This window comes from Sceloporus undulatus, chromosome 2 (assembly GCF_019175285.1).
Source record: "Sceloporus undulatus isolate JIND9_A2432 ecotype Alabama chromosome 2, SceUnd_v1.1, whole genome shotgun sequence".
NCBI classification, from domain to species: Eukaryota; Metazoa; Chordata; class Lepidosauria; order Squamata; family Phrynosomatidae; genus Sceloporus; species Sceloporus undulatus.
Genome location: NC_056523.1, coordinates 225260790 through 225282674, shown reverse-complemented (window position 1 = coordinate 225282674; position 21885 = coordinate 225260790). Strand labels below are relative to the sequence as shown.

At 44.8% G+C, this 21885-nt stretch overlaps 1 protein-coding gene across 1 annotated transcript in view; it reads right to left on the bottom strand.

The window, feature by feature from the left end:
- Positions 1 to 21493, bottom strand: part of CLSTN3 (calsyntenin 3) — a 36700-nt gene extending 15207 nt beyond the window's left edge. Inside the window, exons 1-9 of the mRNA XM_042448837.1 lie at positions 21239 to 21493; positions 15108 to 15230; positions 12810 to 13005; positions 9698 to 9906; positions 7995 to 8144; positions 3449 to 3634; positions 1420 to 1689; positions 312 to 424; positions 31 to 193 (exon numbers count right to left, since the gene is read on the bottom strand). Of these exons, the coding sequence (XP_042304771.1) occupies positions 31 to 193; positions 312 to 424; positions 1420 to 1689; positions 3449 to 3634; positions 7995 to 8144; positions 9698 to 9906; positions 12810 to 13005; positions 15108 to 15230; positions 21239 to 21317 (1489 nt within the window). The 5' untranslated portion in view covers positions 21318 to 21493. The remainder of the gene's footprint in view (positions 1 to 30; positions 194 to 311; positions 425 to 1419; positions 1690 to 3448; positions 3635 to 7994; positions 8145 to 9697; positions 9907 to 12809; positions 13006 to 15107; positions 15231 to 21238) is intronic.
- Between the last annotated feature and the right edge of the window lie 392 nt (positions 21494 to 21885).

Sequence of the window (21885 nt, the reverse complement as noted above, 5' to 3'; positions counted from 1 at the left end):
TTCAGCCTGCCAAATATAGAGTGTACTCACCAGCCCAGCAGGCTCCAATCATGAGGGAAGATTCACGCCGTGGGGAGTGGATAAGACCATTGTCATGGATCAGTGCAGGGTCATAGGACACACCATCCACATAAAGTGTAACAGTGGGAAACTCCAGGTTAAGGGCATAATGATGCCACTCATCATCACAGACCTGCAGCCAGAGAAAAGGCGAGACCAGTACATCAATGTGATGTGGATGTGTAAGGGGGAAAAGAGAAAGGCAGGGTGGGCCATGAAGAAAATAAGAAGTAAGGCACTTCTTTCCTCACCTGCTCCAGTTTCCAGAGGAATTTCACAGGTCTTGCGCTCTCCAGCAATGGCCAGTAGAGAAACGCTATGCGACATCCATGCACAGCCAGGGAATAATGGGAGTAGCCATCTTCTGCAGATGAACACAGAAGGGACATTTGGATAATTAGCAGCAGAATTCTGATCAGTCTGCCCAGCTGACCTGAGATGATTCTCATGCTCCCTTGTGCTGCACTCTTCCCTCTTTGTCTGGGATAACCCCAGTAAGAATGTACTATTTTGACCTTATTTCATTCCCACCTCTGAGAACAAAACATTTGGAAAATTGTCTTCCCACTCAGCAAGGGTTTTTGACCAATTGTTGTGGGTTTTGGTTTGCACTTTGAGATTTTTTGCCACAAAAAATTGAAAGGATTTTTTTGTGTGCTAAAAGTTTTTCCATAAAACATGTTTTGATGCTGCTGATGCTAACTAAAAAAAAAGCCAAAACCAAACACTTGATCTTTTCTCTTTCATACAGGGATGAAAAATCTTCAAGTGACTGACCATTTTCTCAAAGGGTATTTCGCTATATCGAGACACCTCTTCTCACTGAATGAATCATCTTTACTTCCATAGAGCACTGCTTCTGGAGAAGTACATACCGTGTCTAGGTTTGCATGCAAAGATAAATTGGGCCCCTGGTTTGTAGCCCCAGACAAGTCATAATCACAAACCAGCCTTGAAGCCCATTCAGTAGGGAGGGACTCATCTTTTTATACAGGATCCCAATACTGTTGTCAATGAGAGCCCTATTGTTGCCCTTATTCTGGCCCCAAAATGATGCTTCTCTGTCATTTGTCCAAGGACAAGGCAGCAGCTTGAACTGAAGAGGGAAATGACCTCCCAACCCAACCCTTTTCCTATTCAGAAATAGACAAAAGAGCACCAGGCTCAAGTGCACCTGAGGTCTGGGCAGCAAGCAAGCAAAGAGAGAACAGAGCCATCAGCATGGCACACACAGGTCTCTCCCCCTAAATACTACTGCCACTCCGCCATCCCCTCCAAGCATCTATTGCCTGAAGGAACTGCCTCATTCTACCTAATGGTGGGGCTAGCTCTAGTTTCAGGTGGGAGGACAAGTCTTACCACTCTGCATGGTGCTGCAGATCACAGTCTCCTCCTCCCTCTTGCTTTTGCTTGATGTCATACCATGTTTCATCCACAGAGACAAAGTAAAATGGTCACTCAATCCTTCAAGAGCACCTGTTCCACTGCCTATGGGCACCTGGGTTGCCTGGCTGCCATTGAACCAATAGATGAGACTGCTGTCTTGGCTGTAATGGACTGAGAGCCGTGCTGTCCAGTTAGCCATGGGATTAGGGACAGGCAACAGATCAATCTCACCTGTGGCAGCACCTGTTGAGCACCAGAGAAGAGAGAAGAATCAGAAGACCCATTATAAGGTTGCTGAAAGGTGCCACTTGCTAGCAAGAAGGCCAGCCCCCCACATGGAAAATCCGTGTGGCATTCCCTTGTCCATTAAAATCTATCAGAAACATTTTCTCAGCAATCAAAACTTAAATTAACAAACATAAAACAGAGTATCAATGGAGTGCTCTTGTGTGGCTTCCATTCATTTCAGTGGGGATTGCACAGGAGAACATCTCAATTGACTGTGCTCTTGAGCCAACAGGCCATATGCTTTTAGTAGAGCATAAATATACACCACCATAGTTATGTCATAGATCCTATACTTACACATTCAGTTGCACAACAGGCTTTGAGCCCACCCAATGCACAACAGCCAACCAGTTCAACCACCAAGTCATAAGCAAGCAAGAGAGGACTGCAGTGATACAACCTTGGGTGCGTTACAGACCGCCGAAAAGCAGTGGCCAGTAGCCACCCCTTTCCCCGGGGTATTGAGGCCTCAGCGGCCAGAACGGCAAAAGGCCGCTTCCCTGCAGCCTGGAAAGGGGTGTCCTTGGGGCTTCAAGCCCCAAGGACACCCCGCGGCGGCAGGGAGGAGGAGAAAGGGGCCGCTTGGCCCCTTTCTCCATTGCGTTGCTGGGCACAGCCGTCTGAAGGCTGCGCCCAGCGGCGCAAACCAGGAAGGAGCTCCGAAATGGAGCTCCTTCCTGCTCTGTGCAAAGGGCGCACTAAGCGCCCTGGCGTGGAGTGATGACGTCACATCCGCACCGCCCTGTATAGAGGCGGCGTGGTCATGACGTCGTCATGGCGGCCCCCATGTAGATGGGGCACAGCCATTTTTTACGGACTCAGTCCGTACTAGGATTAGGGGGGTGCAGAAGCACCACACCTTCCTAACCCTAGTACGGACTGACTCCATACTAAAAGGCCCGTTTGTAACGGGCCTTAGAATCATAGAGTTGGAAGAGACCATTCCAAGCCCCTACCATGCAGGAGCTTACAATCAAAGCATCCCTGACAGATGGCCATCCAGCCTCTGTTTAAAGACCTCCAAAGAAGGAGACTCCACCACACTCTGAGGAAGGAGTGTGCTTCCACTGTTGACCAGCCCTTACTGTCAGGAAGTTCCTCCTAAGGTTTCGCTGGAATCTCTTTTCCTGTAGCTTGCATCCATTGCTCCAATTCCTATTCTCTGGAGCAGCAGAAAACAAGCTTGCTCCATCCTCAATATGATTCCCCTTCAAATATTTAAACAGGTCTATCATATCATCTCTTAATCGTTCTTCTCCAAGCTAAACATACCCAGCTTCCTAAGTCTTTCCTCATAAGGCATGGTTTCCAGACCCTTCACCGTTTCCAGACCCTTCTCAACATCCTATTTGAATTGTGGTGCCCAGAACTGGAAGCAGTATTCCAGGTGAGGCCTGACCAAAACAGAATGGAGCGATACTATTACTTTCCTTGATCTAGACTCTATACTTCTATTCATGCAGTCTAGAATTGCATTGGCTTTTTTAGCTGCCACATCTTACCCTTGTGAAGTGCCCCAATGGGATTATGGTTTTCATGTCTACAACTCTGCACTGTAACCATGTTCCACTGACCCATTGCCCACCTACATGAGGTGGCAGTTCACATGAATTGGCCAGGGATGCCTCTGGAAGGAAATCCCATCCTCCTATAACACCACCACCTGCTCTTTCTCTCCTCTTCCTAGCATACTTGATGTTAAGACTATACATACCACAGAGTTTGCGCAGAGATTTCTCAGAATAATTGTCCCGATCGCAGCCTTTGGCCACATGGTTTGTTTGCAATTCCACAGTAGCCTGGATGTTCCAGAGAGGCTCATCACACGTCTCCAAGTGGATGCTAGGGAAAAGAGCAAGGCTGCCTGTACCTGGGGTGTACTCAATCCTCTTATTCCAACCTGTGGAAGAAGTTTGAACAAAAAATGATCATAGGAAATATCCAGGCCAGAGTTGCTGGCACAGATTTGGCAAACCTCCCTGAGGTTTATATGGAAATCTAATCTATTATTTATTTTGTTTTTCATTCCTCCTTTCCTTCTAGGAAGTTTGAAGAAAAGCATGAACTCTCTCTCATACAGTTTCTCCTCAACAGTGGTGGACCAAGGTCCAGGGTCACGCATGAGCTTCTATCCATGCTCGTTTCCTTACTGCCCCACTCCTGCTTCATTCTTCTCAACAGTCTCACTTTGCACTCTGTGTATGCTTTTTCCCCCTTAAGGTCCTATTCTGTTCTAGTGGTGTCATCTAGTATTCATAATTAGCTTTACCCATGCTTTTCTTGCTTTATGCCTGATGCAATATTCCCACAGTTTTTCTTATTCTCTGTACAATTCATTCCCCATTCATGAAATCAACAAAAATAAATATATACATCCCTCTCCTTAATTTATTTGCATGTGTGTATTATTGCAGAACTGCCTTGGTTCTGGACCCAATTATTATTATTATTATTATTATTGTCACTGTTGCAGTTTAGGGTTTCTGACCTTAGTGCAGAAGGTGCTGGACTGACTCCTCGGCCTGTTACAGACTGCCAAAATAAAGCTGCTTCAGGTCTCTTTGGAGGTATGCTGTTTAAATGATGCATGGGTCCTAAGAGTCCGGAAGCTGCACCAAAGCTGCACTCCAGTGCTTAGGAATGGAGTGTGGCTTTGGCGCGACCTCTGGACTCTTAGGACCCATGCATCATTTAAACAGCATACCTCCAAAGAGACTCGAAGCAGCTTTATTTTGGCAGTCTGTAACAGGCCTTATTCTTGGGGGTCTCCTGTATACATCTAGGGGGTTTATAAATCCAGGCTGATGAGGGATTGGAAGGAAAGGGCAGGATTGTGGTTAAACCTAAGTTAACATTTTTCTTCACCTGCCCTGTTATGTTTACAGCAGTTGGGCCTTGCCAGGCAGCAGTGAAAGCTGTAGTCCCTTGGGCCTGGAATGCCTCTCTGTCCATTTGCTAGGCTAACATTTTGCTGAATTGTAAAAATAACTGCTTTCCACTACAGCAGGCCCTTGGTATCTGCTGGGGTTTGGTTCCAGGACCCCCAGTAGATAACAAAATCCATGTATGCTCAAGTCTCAATAAATAGAATGGGATAGTGAAATGGTGTCCCTTATATAAAATGGCAAAATCAAGGTTTTCTTTTTGGAATTTATATATATTTAAAATATTTTCAAACCGTGGATGCTTGAATCCATGGATAAAAAATATCAGTGGATATGGAGGGGTGACTGTACTTTTGGCACAATTAGCTGCTGGTGGTATAATTCATTATGTTCTTGTTGCTGATTGTTTTATGATTTCATGTTTTTAAAGTTTTGTTGGGTATGTTATACTTGTTAGTCATCATGTAAATCCTTATGATTAGGTCTATGTGTCTTATGTCCAGGTTATTTGGCAGACCGTGTCTCTCTACATGAGCTTGCCTGGATCCTGGAGATTATCAGATGGGGGACAAAACATCCTTGTCCCGTCCTTTTCCCGTTCTCATAGCGCAACTGCAAGAAGATTTTCATACAACGTTGCACTTATCCGGACATTATGTCATCCAGAAAGTGCGATTGACTGCAACCACGCAAAAGACTTTCAAATGATGTCACGCAGATCCCGTCATTGAAGCGGCATTGCCTGGCATTTTGCATTAATGGGAATTTGTGTTAATGCAGCCCTGCACAACTTGGCATTAGGTAGCGGCCAAAATTAAAATAGGTTAAACATCTTCAGGCCGCAGATAGATTTATATTAAATATTAATTAATTATAAATAATTAATATTTATTAATAACATTAATTACTTCCTCCTACTCTGCCTGGCCCTCTCCTTGGGAGAAAGCTGAGCAGCAGGAGAGCCTTTCTTGTCCTTCTCCTCCTCTGCCTGGACTTCTCCTCAGGAGAAAGCCAAACAGCAGAGGAGCCTTACAGGGCGAGTGTTTGCCCATCCTCCTCCAAACAAAGCAGGGCAGTGGAGGAGCCTTGCATGGCAATCATTTGCCCATCCTCTTCCTCTGTCACATGGCCTTCTCCTTGGGAGAAAGACAGGCAGCGGAGGAGTCTTGCAGGGCAAGCTTTTGCCCGTTCTCCATCTCCTCCTCCACCACCTGACCTTCTCCTTGGGAGAAAGCAGGCAGTGGAGGAGCTTTGTAGGGTGAGTGTTTGCCTGTCCTCCTCTTCTTCCACCGCCTGGCCTTCTCCTCAGGAGAAAGCCTTGCTGTGTGAGCATTTGCCCCTTCCTCCTCCTCCTCTGTATGGCCCACTCCTCAGGAGGAGGCTGACCCGTGGATGTGCCTTGAAGTCCTTCCATATCCCTGCGGGCCACCCAAAATCATTTTGGCCCAGAGCCATATGTCGTGCATGCCTGTGTTAATACAATGCCACTTCAATGACGGACAATAGCGCTGTGATCTGAAAGCCTTTTCTGCAATCACAGTTAAAGATGGGATAAGGACAGGGGAGTAATCCCATCCTTATGCCGTCTCCATGTCATGATCTCCCCTGAGATCATCAAGAGAGGCCCTGCTCTTAGTCCCACCATGATCACAACTATGGTTGGTGGGAACACAAGTGGCACTGGAGAACCTGGATATTCCTAGAGATGTGTTCTCTTAGGTAAAAAAAAAATAGTGGGGTTTTTTATTTGCATTTTTTCCATATTCATGGGGGTCCTTCACCCTTAACCCCAGCAAATGTGGAGGGACCACTGCAATTCTATTTTAATATTCACTTTTTAATGTTATAATTGTATTGTTCCTTGAAATTATAAGCCACTTTTAAGTCCCATTTTTTGGGAGGGGGGGAATGCAGGATACAAATAAATAGGGAAAGGGGAGGAGGAGGGGAAGTTGCAATGCTACAGAGTAGATGTCAAACCTAGGGCCAAAGCTAATGATGTCTCATGGGGGCACTGAATGACATCTGTCAAGCTGGGGAGAGCCTTGATTGTGCTGGGGGCCTCAGGTGTACAGAAAGACCTCTCTAGTTAGTATCAGTAATAAAAACAACTCCAGCAAACGATCTAAAAAAAATGCATGGGTATTATGCAATGTAGACTTGGGTATATTCAAAACAACCTGCCTCACCCTGAATTTTCAATTGTTTTTCCTGCCAGCAACCATCTGTAAATTGCACTCCAGATGAAAACAAAGATGAAATTGTGTGATTAAACAAATACAAAAGTAAAAAGTAAAGCAAAGATTTACAGCAAAATGTTATTTTTGTCATCATTGCCACCATTGCAGCGATTATTATTTCTGCACTGCTACCAATATACATGGTAATTACAGAGTGAATTAAGCGAGAAAATCAGGTCCCTGATTCAAGGAGGACTTTACAATCTGAATTTATGTTATTAGGTTTGAGACATTTAGCTGATTAACTCGTTCAGTTAATCACATAACTAACTCCTTTCACTTTATTAAAAAGGTGTTTTCAACTAATCTCAGGTAACACATTTATGTAAAAAAATACTATCTTAAATTACCCCCCCAAAAAATTATGATGCGTTCCATCTTCAAAGGCATTCCTCCTTCTCTCAGATTCAGGAGCACACTACTACAAAATCTGTATTCTACCACCCCGTTTTTATGTAAGGTGCAAGTATGTACATGTACACAAACCATAAGGTTGCGAGTTCAATACCAGCCAGGGGCTTGGGGTCAACTCAGCCAAGCATCCTTCCAAGGTTACTAAAATGAGTTCAGCAGATTTGTGTCCTTTTGGCTGACAACAATATATTTGTTACTTCTATGGTAGCAACATTTGGTTTAGAATCAGTTTTCTTGATCGGAATGATGGCTAGAACCATTCTAGTTTTATGTTTTTAATATTTTATCATTTTGATGTATTATTGTTTTTTGTTGATGGGTTTCTCTTACTAATTTTACCATGTTGTTTTATTTGTGGGTTTTGTGCTTTTTTTTTTAAACTGTTTTTGTATTTACTGTTTGGATCTATTTTATATTGTGACAGATTTTAGCTTTTAACAATAAACTTCCTAAATGAGTACCCAGCTTGTTAGGGCCAATTAGGTTACACACATTGTCAACTGCTTAGGGAGTACTTCAGGGCACTGATAAGTGGCACAGAAATGTACTTGCTATTGCTACTTGCTATAAGTATCAGACCAGGTAATTTAGGGTGAAAGGACAACTGATAAGGTAAGGAAGGGAGAACACTAAAAACTAAACATCAAAGGGTTCAGAGACCAGTTTGGGGAAGAAAAGGGATGACGGGGAAGGAAATGTTTCCAAGGAAAGGTCCTCCTACCTTGCCAACTGGGTTTACAGGTGGGCTTCACCTGGATCTCCACCTCAGCATCATCAGAGGCCCGTTTCTTGCCACAGTCATAGGCTGTCACAGTAAACTTATAAAGGCGTTCACTGCTGTACTGAAGTTTCTCAGTATTTTCAATATTCCCTGGCCAAAAGAGTAAGAATGAGTTAAAAGGTTGAAAAACATGAAAGCCAACCATGAAATGCAAACTTGAACAAAAAAAAAGGGGGGGGGAATGCAGCATTAAAGGTATACAATGGGAGGCAACATGAAAAAGTGGAGAAAGGGAAAGAAGGAAATCAAAAAGGAAATTTTAGGAAAAGAAATATGTATACTCATGGTATGAAAAAAGGAAGGAAATTTGGTATGAATGTGAGTATGGCGGGGATGAGAAAGGAAGGGAGAAGGGAAGGCACATAATGGGCGCACACTCCTAATAATTTCAGTAATCCCCCTAGTAACAGAGTTCACCATCTCCAAGCTTTGAGCCATTCTGAACTTTATATGGCAGAAGTCACATTGCTGCTAAACTCTGCCCATGATACATTTGGGAATTCAAATCTGCCCTTCTCATTTTCTATGTTTACTGCAGGAAACATCAGAACAGCATAAGGGTACAAAAAGACTAGATATAGTACTTATAACTAGAGAAGGGAAAAGGTGGATTTGAGTACTTTTGAGGCTAACAGATATATTTTAGTATATGATGTAACAGAGTCCACAAAGCTTATGCTTAAATATATCAGTTAATCTCAAAGGTGCTGTAAAGCCTTCCTTCTGTTCCCACCACCACCACCACCACACTCACAGACCACTTTTCCTTTTAATGGTGAAACAGTGACATGGCTGTCTCCCTGAAAACTTATATCTGGGTTACATGTTTCCCTCTCACCACATGCCCATTCCTGTCTGCATGAGCATGGCCCCAGTATTCTCCCATGAGCTGGCAGCTGGACAGTGGCACTACTGAGTGGACAGTAGCAGGAATATAGGCGGTTATGTGTGTGTGGTATGCCTTCAAGTCATTTCTGACTTATGGCAACCCTAAGGTGGACCTATAATGAGATTTTTTTTGGCAGGGTTTGTTTAGAGGAGACTTGTCATTGCCTTCCTCTGAGCCTGAGAGAGTGTGACTTGCACAAGGTCACTCAGTGGGTTTTATGGCTGACCTGGGAATTGAACCTTGCTCTCCAGAGTCATAGTCCAGCTCTTAAACCACTATACCATGCTGACTCTCATAGCAGGTTAAACATCCCCTAATCCCATTGCCACTCTTCTGGTCCTCTAACACCTGCTTTTTAGTTAAAAACAAAAACAAAACACCATGTTGTCTAGTATAGAAAGGAATCTTTGAGCAGCTTTGAGACTAACTGAAAGAGAAAAATTGGTAGTATGAGATTTTGTAGACCTCAGCCTACTTCCTGCGAGGCACAAGAAGCATCTGAGGAAGTAGACTCAAGTCTAGGAAAGCTCACGCTACCAACTTCTGTCTTTCAGTTAGTCTCAAAGGTGCTGCAAGATCCCTTTGCATACTGATTTTCTAGACTAACATGGCTATATCTTTGAATTCTGCCATATTGTCTAGTTTGCCTTCAATATCACAGCAACTGTCTCGTTCCTAAACCTGTATGATTCACAACAATATTTCCCCAGTTTATGTGGCCACTTAGCATCCAGGGACCAGTTCATGTCCTCACCGTCATTGTCAATGAGGAAAGGGACGTTTGGAGTCAGGATCTCATAGTAGCAGATCTGGCTATACTGAGGGGAGCAGTCACCATCAATGGCTTCCACACGCAGGATGCGATCATAGAGCTTCCCTTCTGTCACTGCCACATGGTAAAGCTTATCCACAAAGACTGGAGCAAACTCGTTGACATCATTCACCCGCACATGAACAGTGGCCCTGAGCAAAAAAGAGTCAATGAAGAGCTGAGTCCATGAACTCATTTCTGAAGAGAGATGCTGAGCCTCTAACTTCCCTGGAAAACTGAATTCTCTCTATGCCCTTCTTTTCAAAGGTGTAAGAGTCGGCAGTAGTTACTCAGTGATCAGAGGATTGTCCTCTACACTTGCTCAGGAGTATTCTTTCTTGCTTCATAGATGGGCATTGGCAATTAAAGAATCCAGGACTGAACTGAGGTAGCGCTTACCACAAATTTAAATCCTGGCTGATTCATGTTGCCTCTAACAAGCAGAATCTCAAAGAACACAAAACTACAGTTAAGCGTGGAAATACAAGAGTCATACTTTCCAAGATCCCATAATTAATCAAGGCACAGAGGAAACAAGCCTGTCAACGTCAGCAGAGGTTTCATGGGGTTAAGGTTAAAGCATCCAAGAAACCATCTGACACGGTGCACAAGAGTTTGCACTATGCTTAGTGCACACATAGTGCACACATGCACCATCATTGTCAATAAGGAAAGGGAAGGGCTACTGCTTAGGATCTGAACACCTGCTTTACATGCAGAGGATTCCAGGCTCAGCATCCAGCATCTCTAGGCAGGACCATGGAAGTCTCTGAATAGCTTCTACCATATAAGTGAACTTCCTTGTGTCCTTAGTCCTACTTCAGATTTCACCTCAGCTCAGAATGACCTGGAGACAGGCAAGATCACAGATTTGATGTGATCTGAGGCCCTGTAAGCATGGGCCAAAGAAGCATTGTCCCCCGGGTCCTCTTAGTGGGGAGTCCTTGGTCCTGGTGTGAACAGTTCAGGCAATGTCTGCCTAGGGTTGCCATATCCTGGTTTTGGTCAAGACATTCCTGATTTTTCAGCCTTTGGGGATGTCGCAGTCCAGTTTTAGAAGAATGTCCCACCACCGCTTTGGTGTGGTGGCGGTGGCTTGTGAGGCCTGGCAAGTCCACCAGGCCTCACTTGGGGCTGGGTGGTTGGGGCTGGGGCCTTCTCAGCCACCAGTGCCACCTCCCTGATCCTGCGGCAAGGCTAAGGGAGACCTCCCTGGGCCTGTGGCACAGGCGGCACAGCAACCCTTCCCTGGAAATGAGGCACAGCATGAATTTATATTAATGGGGTTTTTCTAGTTTTATTAATGTTTTTGGGTTTTAATGGGTCATGTCCTCCATTTATTTATTTAATTTCTATCCCACCTTTCTCCCTGAAGGGACCCAAGGCAGTTCACATTAACAATTTTTCTTCAATGGCCTACATTTTCTCCTACATTTCCCCCAGTTTCATGGTAGAGAATTATGGCAACCCTATGTCTGACCCATTCAGCACCAAAACGAGGTATACCCTTTACAGTGGTACCTCGGGATACGAAATACCCAGGTTACGAAATTTCCGGGATACGAAAAAATCCCATTGGAAATCATTGTTCCGGGTTACGAATGTATTTTCGGGTTACGAAAAATTTTTTTGGTGCTTTTCGGCGCTTTTTCGCACGAAACGCGGCTTTTCCCCATTAGCGCCTATGGCAATTCGGCATACGAAGGCTTTTCGGGTTACGAAAGCGGCCGCGGAACGAATTAATTTCGTAACCCGAGGGAGCAGTGTATAACAATTTTTTAGAATTCACCTTTTGCTTTGCATCTTCCAGGAAGATTCAGAGCTCCCTGTTGTGATGCCAGGCGGTTGTCTATACCACATCCCGCTGTGCTACCTGGTGTATCTGCTGCCACAGCAAGTCACTTGCTCTGAGGTCAGAAGGAGGCATCCAGCCACATGATTGACACTGGGCGTCTTGTTCCCTCAAAGGGAACAATGCATGGAGGTGGCAGCACCAGACAGCACAGTGGGACACATATGCAAACAACTGCCCTGCATTGCAATGGGAGTGCCAGGTAATGCGGGGACATGGCACAGCTCCAGGGCCAGAATACTCTGGGCTGACTTCAGAGTATTCTGGCCTATACACACAGGCTGCTTTATCACACTAGCGGGCAAATGAGATTTAAATGAAACTAGAAAAAAACAGGAAACATCGTGTGATAAACTTCAGACATTTCTTGGTTTTCTCTAGTTTAAATCTCGTTTAAATCCTGTTTGCCTGCTAGTGTGATAAAGCAAGGGCCTTAGACAAGCAATTACCAGTCAGCTCTCCCATTCTAACCCCCACCGCCCAACATCAAATTAATAATTCTTATCTATTTTATAGGATTTTTGTAAAGACTAACAAGAGCAGACCTGAACATTATGAGGAAATATACAAGTTCCTAAACCCTGTTTCCCATGTAAGACTAGGGTGGAGGTATTTTCTATGAAGAAAGAAGCCATTAGCCTTCCCTCTACCTATCAGTTGTCCCTGACAAACATCCTTCCCAGGTTATTTTTCATCATATTCTTTGCAGTCATCTTTAGAAGTAAGTCAAATGGGCAGATAGAAGTCTTGTGGGGCAGGAAGTATTTGCAGAAGAATCAATGGGTACAGGATTGCTCAGGCTACTCCATTTGTTACTACCACTTTTTTCCTTCAAGCATCCCATCACCACTCACATTACATCAACAAACATGAGTTTTGTACCACACTTTCTGAGACATCATGTTATTCCATCCTACGGTTTGAAGTACTTTAGAGCATAAGCAAATGCTGCACAGACCACGTTAATAAAATTTACTAACAATCAAAGAAATGTGGTATTAGAGGGGCATTCAGTCAACTATTCTACAGACTTTTAAATATCCTACAGAAATCTGAAACAAAATACTTCACATTTCCTGAAGGAAGATTTTTCTGTGGGGCTTAATCCAAGACTGTCATAAATGGTATTCCTCTAAAACCCTTGACAAGTTAAGGGGAAAGTAGCATTAGCACCACTCTGAATCCAATAAAAGTTGGTCTTACTTGTGGGATTTCTTGGTGTTGGTACCATCTGGTCCCTCACCACAGTCATAGGCCTGGATGGTGAAGGTGTGCTCCTTGTGAGCTTCACAGTCCACTGGCTCTTTGGCCCGGATCAACCCCTCGCCTGTTGCTTTGTCCAGGATCACTGCTTCAAAAGGCACCCCTGCCCCATGAATCCGGAATCCACAAATTTCACCTGGGTCCCCAGAAGAAAGAAATGGAAAGAGGAAAGGGGGGAAATACATGAAGCAAGCACCCCTTTTTTCATGTAAACCAGACCACCTCCACTCCACCATGCCTCTCAATGCTCCCTGGTTTTCTGCACCAAGTCACAGAAGACACCTACTTTGCAAATTCCATTTGAACTATGTCCATTAAGCAGTTTAGAGAGGTAGTATGTCAAAGTTATCTGCAAAGCTCAACAAAGTAGTTTTTACAATTTTTTTTACATTGCAAAGATCTTTGGTAACTCATTGCTCAGTGTCTTGTCTGTTACTTTTCCATTCCAGACTTGTATAAACATTGAAAAATTCCACTCAAAATGCCTCGGAAATGCCCCCTTAAAATAACTTTTAAAAGTAACTAGAAACGGTTTCTTCTTATTCCTCCTTCCTCATATTGAATGGGTTATTCAGATGGTGAAAATAATCTGGGTTGAATCTGGGTTGAATCTTTTTGTTCAGATGTATTTCAAATGCATGCAATTAAAGCATGTTCCAATTAAGTTTGGCCAAAAAAACTCCACTTAACCCAGGATAATCTCTACCGTTTCTCTCCCCCCCCCCCAGTTTTAAAAAAAGATTTGTATCATCAGTAGTGTGAATAACCGATGCAGATAGGCCCAGGATTAAACAGGATGAAACTCTGCATGTCTTGAACCCGTTTCAAACACATCCACATAACTCCATCTTTATTCAACTGCCTTGCACATGTAAGCACCCCATTTTCAGAGATGCCATAGATGTGGTTCCATAGTGTGAACAAACCCACACTTTGTGAGTGAGATTATGTGCACTGTCATACTTAAAAATAAAAGGCATCTGAATGACCCCCTCATTTCATCTCTTGTTACATTTGAAACATGGTTTCATTATGTCCTCTTTAGCAAAGGGTTAGAGGTAACTTTTACTGGCAAATCATCATTTTCTAGTTTCGGATAGATGTTCCACATAGCAGACTGCGTCAAGGGTTTTGCCACATGAATGGCACATATCTTCTCCAAAACCCACTTTCAAAACATGCCTTTTTGTGATTCACAGGTAGTACAAAGAGAAGTGACATTGTGAGTTCACTGCATGAAGCTGCCACCATTACCTTCCTAAATTTAGGGAGATATGGTCCTACTACTGAACCCTGGCAATTCTACATCAAGAGAGTAATCCAGGTGGGACCCTGATGATAATGGGAGAATCTTTCCTTGGGCCTTCATGGAAACATATCTCTCAAACAATAACCCTGCCAGAGCGTTCCACATCTAGAAGCTGGCAGAAGCCCACGGTACATTTCCCCTTGTATTGGGGAGTGCAATAATCTCCACAGAATGGGGCCAATATCAAAAATTAGCCCATTGCCCACTTGCATGCAGACATTTAACTCTTTCCCCCAGAGACTCTGTAGAGGAAAGCAAACCCCTGAACCCTTGAAGCAAACACTCTATAATCTGGAACACCCCAACCATAGCTATGGGGAGGTGACAACAGAGTGCCGGGAACCTCTGCTCTGTCGGCCCTTTCATGCTTTAAGTAGCCACAAATGGGAAGACCGAGGTGGGGACTACTAAGGGTCAAAGCATTAAATTGACTTTCTCCGCAAATTCTGATTCCTTGTCTAAACTGAGTTCTCCTGCTGTTGATAGTTAGTAAACAAAACAAAACAAAACAAAGAAGCAACGCAAGAGTTAAGTCATATATTTAAAGATTCACTTTGGTCCTTACTTATACCATCATAACAAAAATGTACTTGCAGTATTCTCAATAGGAAAACAAGCCTGCTCATGCCTTCTTACCAGTGAATGCAAAAACATGAAGATGTCTAATAAGCAGGGCCTTTTGCACTTATAAAAATATACATATAAAGTATATTCCACTTTAGTTTTATAACATTATAATACATATTATTCAATGGCTTTAAAATACACATACTGTACAATGCCTACACCGTATGTACTGTTGAAGCTTCCAGCAGACATTTTCCAATACAGACCTAGACCTGGCTGAGACTCAGGTTGTGCATAAGAAATATCTAACCTTGGAATGATTCTGTTCCTCTCCCTCTTCCAGCCACCCTCCATCCACGTACCTGCATAGCGCAGTGGAGCATCCTTGTCCAGAGCAAAGAGGGGTGGGTTCAGCAGAACTGTATTGTCATTCTCCATAACGATACCTTGATATTCAGCCTCAATCCAGGGCTTGTGCTTGTTTGCTGCAAGAATTTAGAGTGTAAAAGAGGTGGTAAATAGGATTAAAGCCATCCACATTGATGTACTCATTAACAATCATAATGTCTCTCTTTACACCTTACTGCTGTATCGTATATTCCATCTACTTTGCATCCTCTTCAGGATACAGAAGAGAGAAATCACATGAAGAAAGTACACACGCACACACATACACAAAATCCATCCACTTATCAGAAATAATAATGACTAAGGGTGCAATCTTACGTATATTTAGTTGGTACTACATCCTGCTAAAGGCAAGCTAGGACTGGGGGGGGGCACATCCAATTTAAAACAAAATGCAAATTAGTTGCCTTAGGAGCACCATCAATCAGAAAAGACTTGAAGGCACACCACCACAGCAAAAAGATATGCCTCATTTTTATTGAACTGGGATTTAGAAATGAAGTTGGCACACTATTCCGAGAGGCCCAATGCACAGATGGCAGCCAAGAGGGAGGGCAGCCTGCTCTGCAGCAGCCAGAGACAAAGACGGAAATATGAGCAAAATGTCTCCCACCAGATAACTAACTAGAAGCACCTCCAAATGACACAAGCTGCCACCCCCAATGAATGGCAACTGCCAACATGGTAGGCTTTACAGGTCAGAGAGATCTACCCAGGACCAAGAAGTATGAGGCCCATGACCATGAACCATTTCTAGGAAAGTATAAACTAAAATAACCAGCTTTCTAGAGAAGGTATAAAATAAAATATATGGGCCCGAACAGACAGGCCAAAATAAAGCTGCTTTTGGGTCACTTTGGAGGTATGCTGTTTAAATGACGCATGCATCTTAATAGGCTATAAGCTGCACCAAAGCTGTGCTCCAGTTCTTAGGACTGGAGCATGGCTTTGGCACGGCTTCTGGCCTCTTAAGACACATGCATCATTTAAACAGCATACCTCCAAAGTGACTCGAAGCAGCTTTATTTTGGCCTGTCTGTTTGGGCCCATATAATAAAATGAAGGACAGGATATTCATGAGGACAGAAGTGGTAGATCTTACCACCACCACCATCACATCTTAAACCCAACTGACTTTTGTCCAGTAAGGTAGAAGGGATGGGGAATGGGGTTTGGCCCAGGAGATCATAATTTTCAAATTACCTTGACTGAAAGTGGGGTGGATGATTTGGTACCCCAGCTCAAAGCTGCTGCAGCTAACAAGCCAACCATGGACCTGCCCAGCGGAATGGAATGGAACAGTTGGGGATCCATCAGATCCAAAGTTAGCTTGATTGTAGCAGAAACCTTGTAGTTTGCTGCCTTGTTAAGCAGTCACCGGACAGATACACAAACACCGAGTGGGTGTTTGTGTAGAGACAGAGACAGAGGGTGCATTCACACTGCAGAATTAAAGCAGTTTGATACCACTTTAAATGCCATGGCTCTGTCCTACAGAATGCCAGGATTTGTAGTTTGGTGAAGCACTAAAGCTGTCTGACAAGCCTGGCTGAATACTTCACCAAAGTACAGATCCTAGGATTTCGTAGGATAGAGTCATGGCAGTTAAAGTGGTATCAAACTGCTTTAATTCTGCAGTGTGCATACACACACACACAGAGAGAGAGAGAGAGAACCAGCAAAGCTTTCCTTATTCTAATCCTTCTTCACACACACACACCAAGTACCTTCATGAAGCTACTCCAATCTGTTACATTTTTCTTATGCTTTCAGATATTGTTTCACAGTACCAGCTACCTAATTAGTTGTGGGATTATTGCTGTAATTAATGTAAATATCTAATCTCTTTACTATTCCATTTTGTTCTGACAGTGTTAAATGCTCTTAAGTGTGCGGCCATTATTTGACTGTCTTGGGCTAGGCAAAGGTTTCTACTCTGAAATGCTTCTACTTAGACTCTAGATAGCATTAGATTAATCCCTACATTTCATTTCATAACATGCAGAAAGACAGATAAACCCCATTTTGTCCAGAAAGCTCTTCTAAGTATCTATAAAATATAAAGAGTGTGTGTGTGTATGTGTGTGTGTGTACATACATAAAATCCATCAAATTAGTAATATACTGTATATATAAAGAATCATGAAGCCCAATACATTTTAGTACATTATAAATCCCATAATTTGAAAGTTCTTTTGAGGGCTAAAGATTTGGAAACAGGAAAATGGGATGTTAACCCTGCATTCAGGCAAAAAGGTTTAAGAAGCTGTAGAGATCAAATTTGCAGAAAGCCACAGTCAGGCAATTTATAATTGAGGCATTGCTGTGATGGATATCGTGGCCACACCAGAGCCATCCATAGGCCTGCTTTCTCTCTTTAAAGAGTTTCATAAGATGGACCCAGGTGCCTGCTTCCAGGGACCTTACAGCCACAGTTTAAATGGCAGAATAAACAATCGAGGGGGAGGCAAGAGTCACAAGGGTTGGAGTTTGTTTTGGCTAGATGTGGGGATGGAAGAGTCTACAGGGAAAAGCGGGAGGGAGGTTTCCACAATACAAGTGTGCTGAGGAGGCCTTGGTCCCCCCAGCCACCCAACCACCCCCGCCATGTCCTCAGTTCTGTTCTCTCCATGCATCCAGCCCCAAGCAGCATCCCTTGTGCTGTCCTGGCATGTGCCATGTGCCATGTTCCCTGTGACCCCTCCTCATTGCCTGAAGTGCTAATCTTGTTGGCTGGACCAGGTCCAGACTCAACATTGAGGCAGCAGCTAGCAGAAGGCTCTGAAAAATGTCACAGGCCCAGAAATAGCAAATTAATCTTTATCACACAACCTCCAGGGCAGGGAAAACAGATGAGGGTGGGGGTAGAGAGAGAAAGGAAAAGAAGAAAAATCATTATAAATTGACACTCCCTCCCCAGCCACCCACCCCCCAACCAATCTCTGACAAATTGGGTCTCTGGGATTAGATCACAATGGCCTAGTTACAACCCCCACCCTCTCTAGGTTTATCCTCCACAGACAGAGATGTGGCTTCCTCCATTCATAAGTCTGCAACCCTGGAAGCGTCCCGAAGACTTTCAGAATGGATGGAAAGCTGGGAAGGTATCAGCACCTGGGATGATCACCTTGAAGCAAGTGCCTCCCACTGGAACCCAGCCCTTGCGGCAGAGCACCCGCAGTAACATGAAATTAGGAGGGGCACCTAATACCTCAGAACTAACAAAATGAATTTCAACATGGATAAATGTAAAGATGCTACATTTAGGCAGGAGAAAATGAAATGCACAAGTACAGGAGTGACACCTGGCCCATGTGGAAAAGATCAAGGAGTCTTGTAGTAGACTACAAACTAAGCCTAAGTCAGCAGTGTGATGTGGTGGACAAAAGTGAGAATGCAGTTCTAGGCTGCATCACCACTATTATAGCATTCAGGTAGAGGGAACTAACAGTATTCTGCTTCACCTGGAATCCTGTGTTCAGTTCTAAACCCCACTGTTCAAGGATATGGACAAACTGGATTGGACAGTTTGATGGAGTCTCCCACAAGAGGACCTTCAAGGACAATCACAAGGCAAGGAAAGACAAGGTGAAGGAATCACTTCATAAAAAATGGATCTCGAGTCCTTTTAAGAGTAACAGAGTGAGACATAGATATATTTGACCCATTTGGGTAAATCCAGTGGCTTGAGCCTTACTGAAATCTGCAGTTCCTGCATAAGTTCATGATAGGCTTGGGTACATGATAGTTTGGGGAAGCTAGAGTTAGTGAAGGCTCAGTTTTCTATCTGAGACACAAACCATCTTGGGCTGATCCTAAATGCCAGTGTGCTTGCGATCAAACCATACAGGGCAGCTGTGTTCATGTGGGAGATCATTGAGCCTTCATGTGGGAACAGGATGTGCAACTGCATTTGTGTGATCCTGCAACTCAAATAAGGTGCTGTTAGTCATCTAAATGGCAGCAACAATACACCCAGCTCCTAATTCATGTGACTAAACTGCTCTTGGCCCTGACTGCTCCAGACAATCTCACACACATAAAAAGTAGACTATATACCAATTCCAGGCTTGTTGAACAGTATGGAGAGAATATATGGAAACTAAACATCCACTTGTCTCTTATTGAATTAGAACTTTCTAGTCACCCACCAGTCATACTGGATTTATAAGTGTATATCAGAACAGCCACAGGATGGCCCTACAAAGAAAGAACCAGTAATTTTATGGGATTCACCACAATAAGATAAAGTGGAGGTGGCCACTAGCTCTGATAGCTATCCAAAAGGCCTTGCCAAATTTATCCAGTTAAGACAGAATGGGAGAAGGCTGTCTTATCAAAAGCTATTGGCATTTAATAGCCAAGTGTGTGCCTTTCAACAGGGGACAAAAACTGGTGGTGAGGTTGGTGTGTGGCGATCGTTGCCTTCATGTTCTCCTTTGGAAAGGCTCTGTTTTGCCCTTGTTGGAAACAGGACACTAGTCTAGATGGTCTGAGCTGATTCTGCCCGTGCACACGTCTAACTGCAGGAATAGGCACTGAAGGGCACAGTTCAACGGAAACAGTCCAGTTTTGGACCAGGGGGCATTGGTCGGTCTGCCATCAGCCCAGGGTGGGCGAGCAAGAGGGATGCGGCACAAACCTAAGGAACATGAGGTTTAAAAACTGAGATGGAATAGCAGAGAGGGGTTCTGGGAGCTCAGATGATGTGACAAGAAGCCACAGGCAGTCCTCTCAGTCAGGCTAGCCATCTCACCAGGTTGAGATCAGGCTTGATGTCAAAAGATCCAGAAAAAAGACCAGCATCTCTTCTTTCTCCTCCGGGAGCAACCCCTCACCTGCACCCCCCACTCCCACCCCAGGTCCCTATTCGAAAACCTTTCAGACATGGCAAGGGGAGGGGGGTTATTGCAGTGCCAAAGATGCCCCTGTTGCTGGGGCAACAATCTGAAGATGGAGGGGTTGATCCTTCTCCTTTTCCATGGACCACTTGAAGAGCTGTTGAGAGGAACCTCTTAAGAGGGACTCAGGCAGGTTCCTGCCCTAAGAGCCAGAGCCAGCTTTCCTTGTTTGCAGGTGGTTCGGACTGGCTCTCAGGGAGAGAAGCATCACTGTTCCCTCTCTCTGCAAGACCAACAGGCTCTCTGAATCCTAATGGTGCTGCATAGCTCCCTCCCCCCCTCCCTCTCCCTCTCCCCCTCTCTCACACACAGAACACACACACAATTTTTAAGGGAGGAGAACAGTGACAATAGAAACCAGATGCTCTTCACACTCCCTTCCTTCCTTCTCCTTCAAGAGGTGGCAAGGGTCTTATGCATCCCCCCAGAATGTTTTGGATCAGACGCGCACGCACACACATACACACACAGGTACACACCCTGGTAGTCGAAACACCACCCTGTTCTCCGAGAACACCTGGTTAGTCAATGAATTAATGAATCAGTCACCCTCCCTGCTTATAGAGAACCCAGGGCAGCTTAATCTTGTATTGGGGACTCCAACCAGAGAGCCACCAACCTCCCTTCCCTTGTGTAACACCCAGATGTGTAACAGACAACACAAGGATACCTTTATGGGGACAACCAAAATGCACACCTGTCTCTTATGTGCAAATGTATTTGTGCATTTTGGTTGTCCAAATGAAAGTATAACTGTTGGGGTGTTAATGGATTGACTATGGGGCCAACCTGGCTAGGTGTTTTTTGTTACCCAGATGTGTGTCTGTGTGTAGATCTCTGTGTGTGTGTGTGTCTTGGGTGTCCGTGCTTGGAATGCAAAGGGCTCTTTGATGCCTTCCTCCATCCTCTGCACCTTTCTCCCTGCAGCTCCCTTCCTCCTCCCTTGCATAGGTTCCTCCATAATCAATAAGGCAGGTAGGAAGAAAATAATCAAAGGGGAGTGAGGACAGACCTGAAGCCTCAAGGCTGCCAGAGGGGGATCAGTGGGGATCTTGGGCTGCTGGGAGGTGGGCAGAAGTGGAGGACCATGTGAAAGAGCCCTGCCAGGCTGCCCTGGGGGAGAGGTGGGGCATGGGAGCCGAAGAGGGGCTTGGGGAGGGGGGCAGTCAGGAATCAAAGCTCACCTTTGTTGCCTAGGGCTCCAGAGAGGAGGAAGAGGAGGAAGAGGAGGGAGGGAGAGGTGAGGGGCTGCCCAGAGGCCATCCTGGGGGGGCCCAGGGACACAATCCCTCTTTTCCTTCCTTCCTTCCTTCCTTCCTCTTCCTTGCTTGCTTGCTTGCTTGCTTGCTTCCTTCCACTGGCCACTGGATGATGGGACAGCAGTGCCTCTCCTCTCCAGTTCTCCTCTTCTTCTGTGCCCAGCCCATCCAGCCCAGCCCAGCCCAGCCACTGCAGCATGATGTCAGCAGCGCCCGCCAGTGATGGATGGGCGCCGGCAGCCAATGCGGGCAGGAGGCAGGCAGGTGCTGCAGAAGGAAGGGGCTCCAGGGTGGGACTGGGAGACACACACACACACTCCCCACTCCGCGCCCGGGAGGGAAGGAGGGGCTCCCCAGGGACTCTGGTCCACTTGCCATGCCCTGGGAGGGGAGATGCCGGGCTGCGCCTTCCTCACTTCTCCCTTAAACAGGGATTAACCCGTGCACATCGCGCGATTGACATTAAAACGCGATTAAAATTGGAATCATGGGTTTGGAATAAACCCCACAAGGGCCATCCAGGCCAACCCCCTTCTGCCATGCAGGAACTCCCAATCAAAGCATCCGAATGA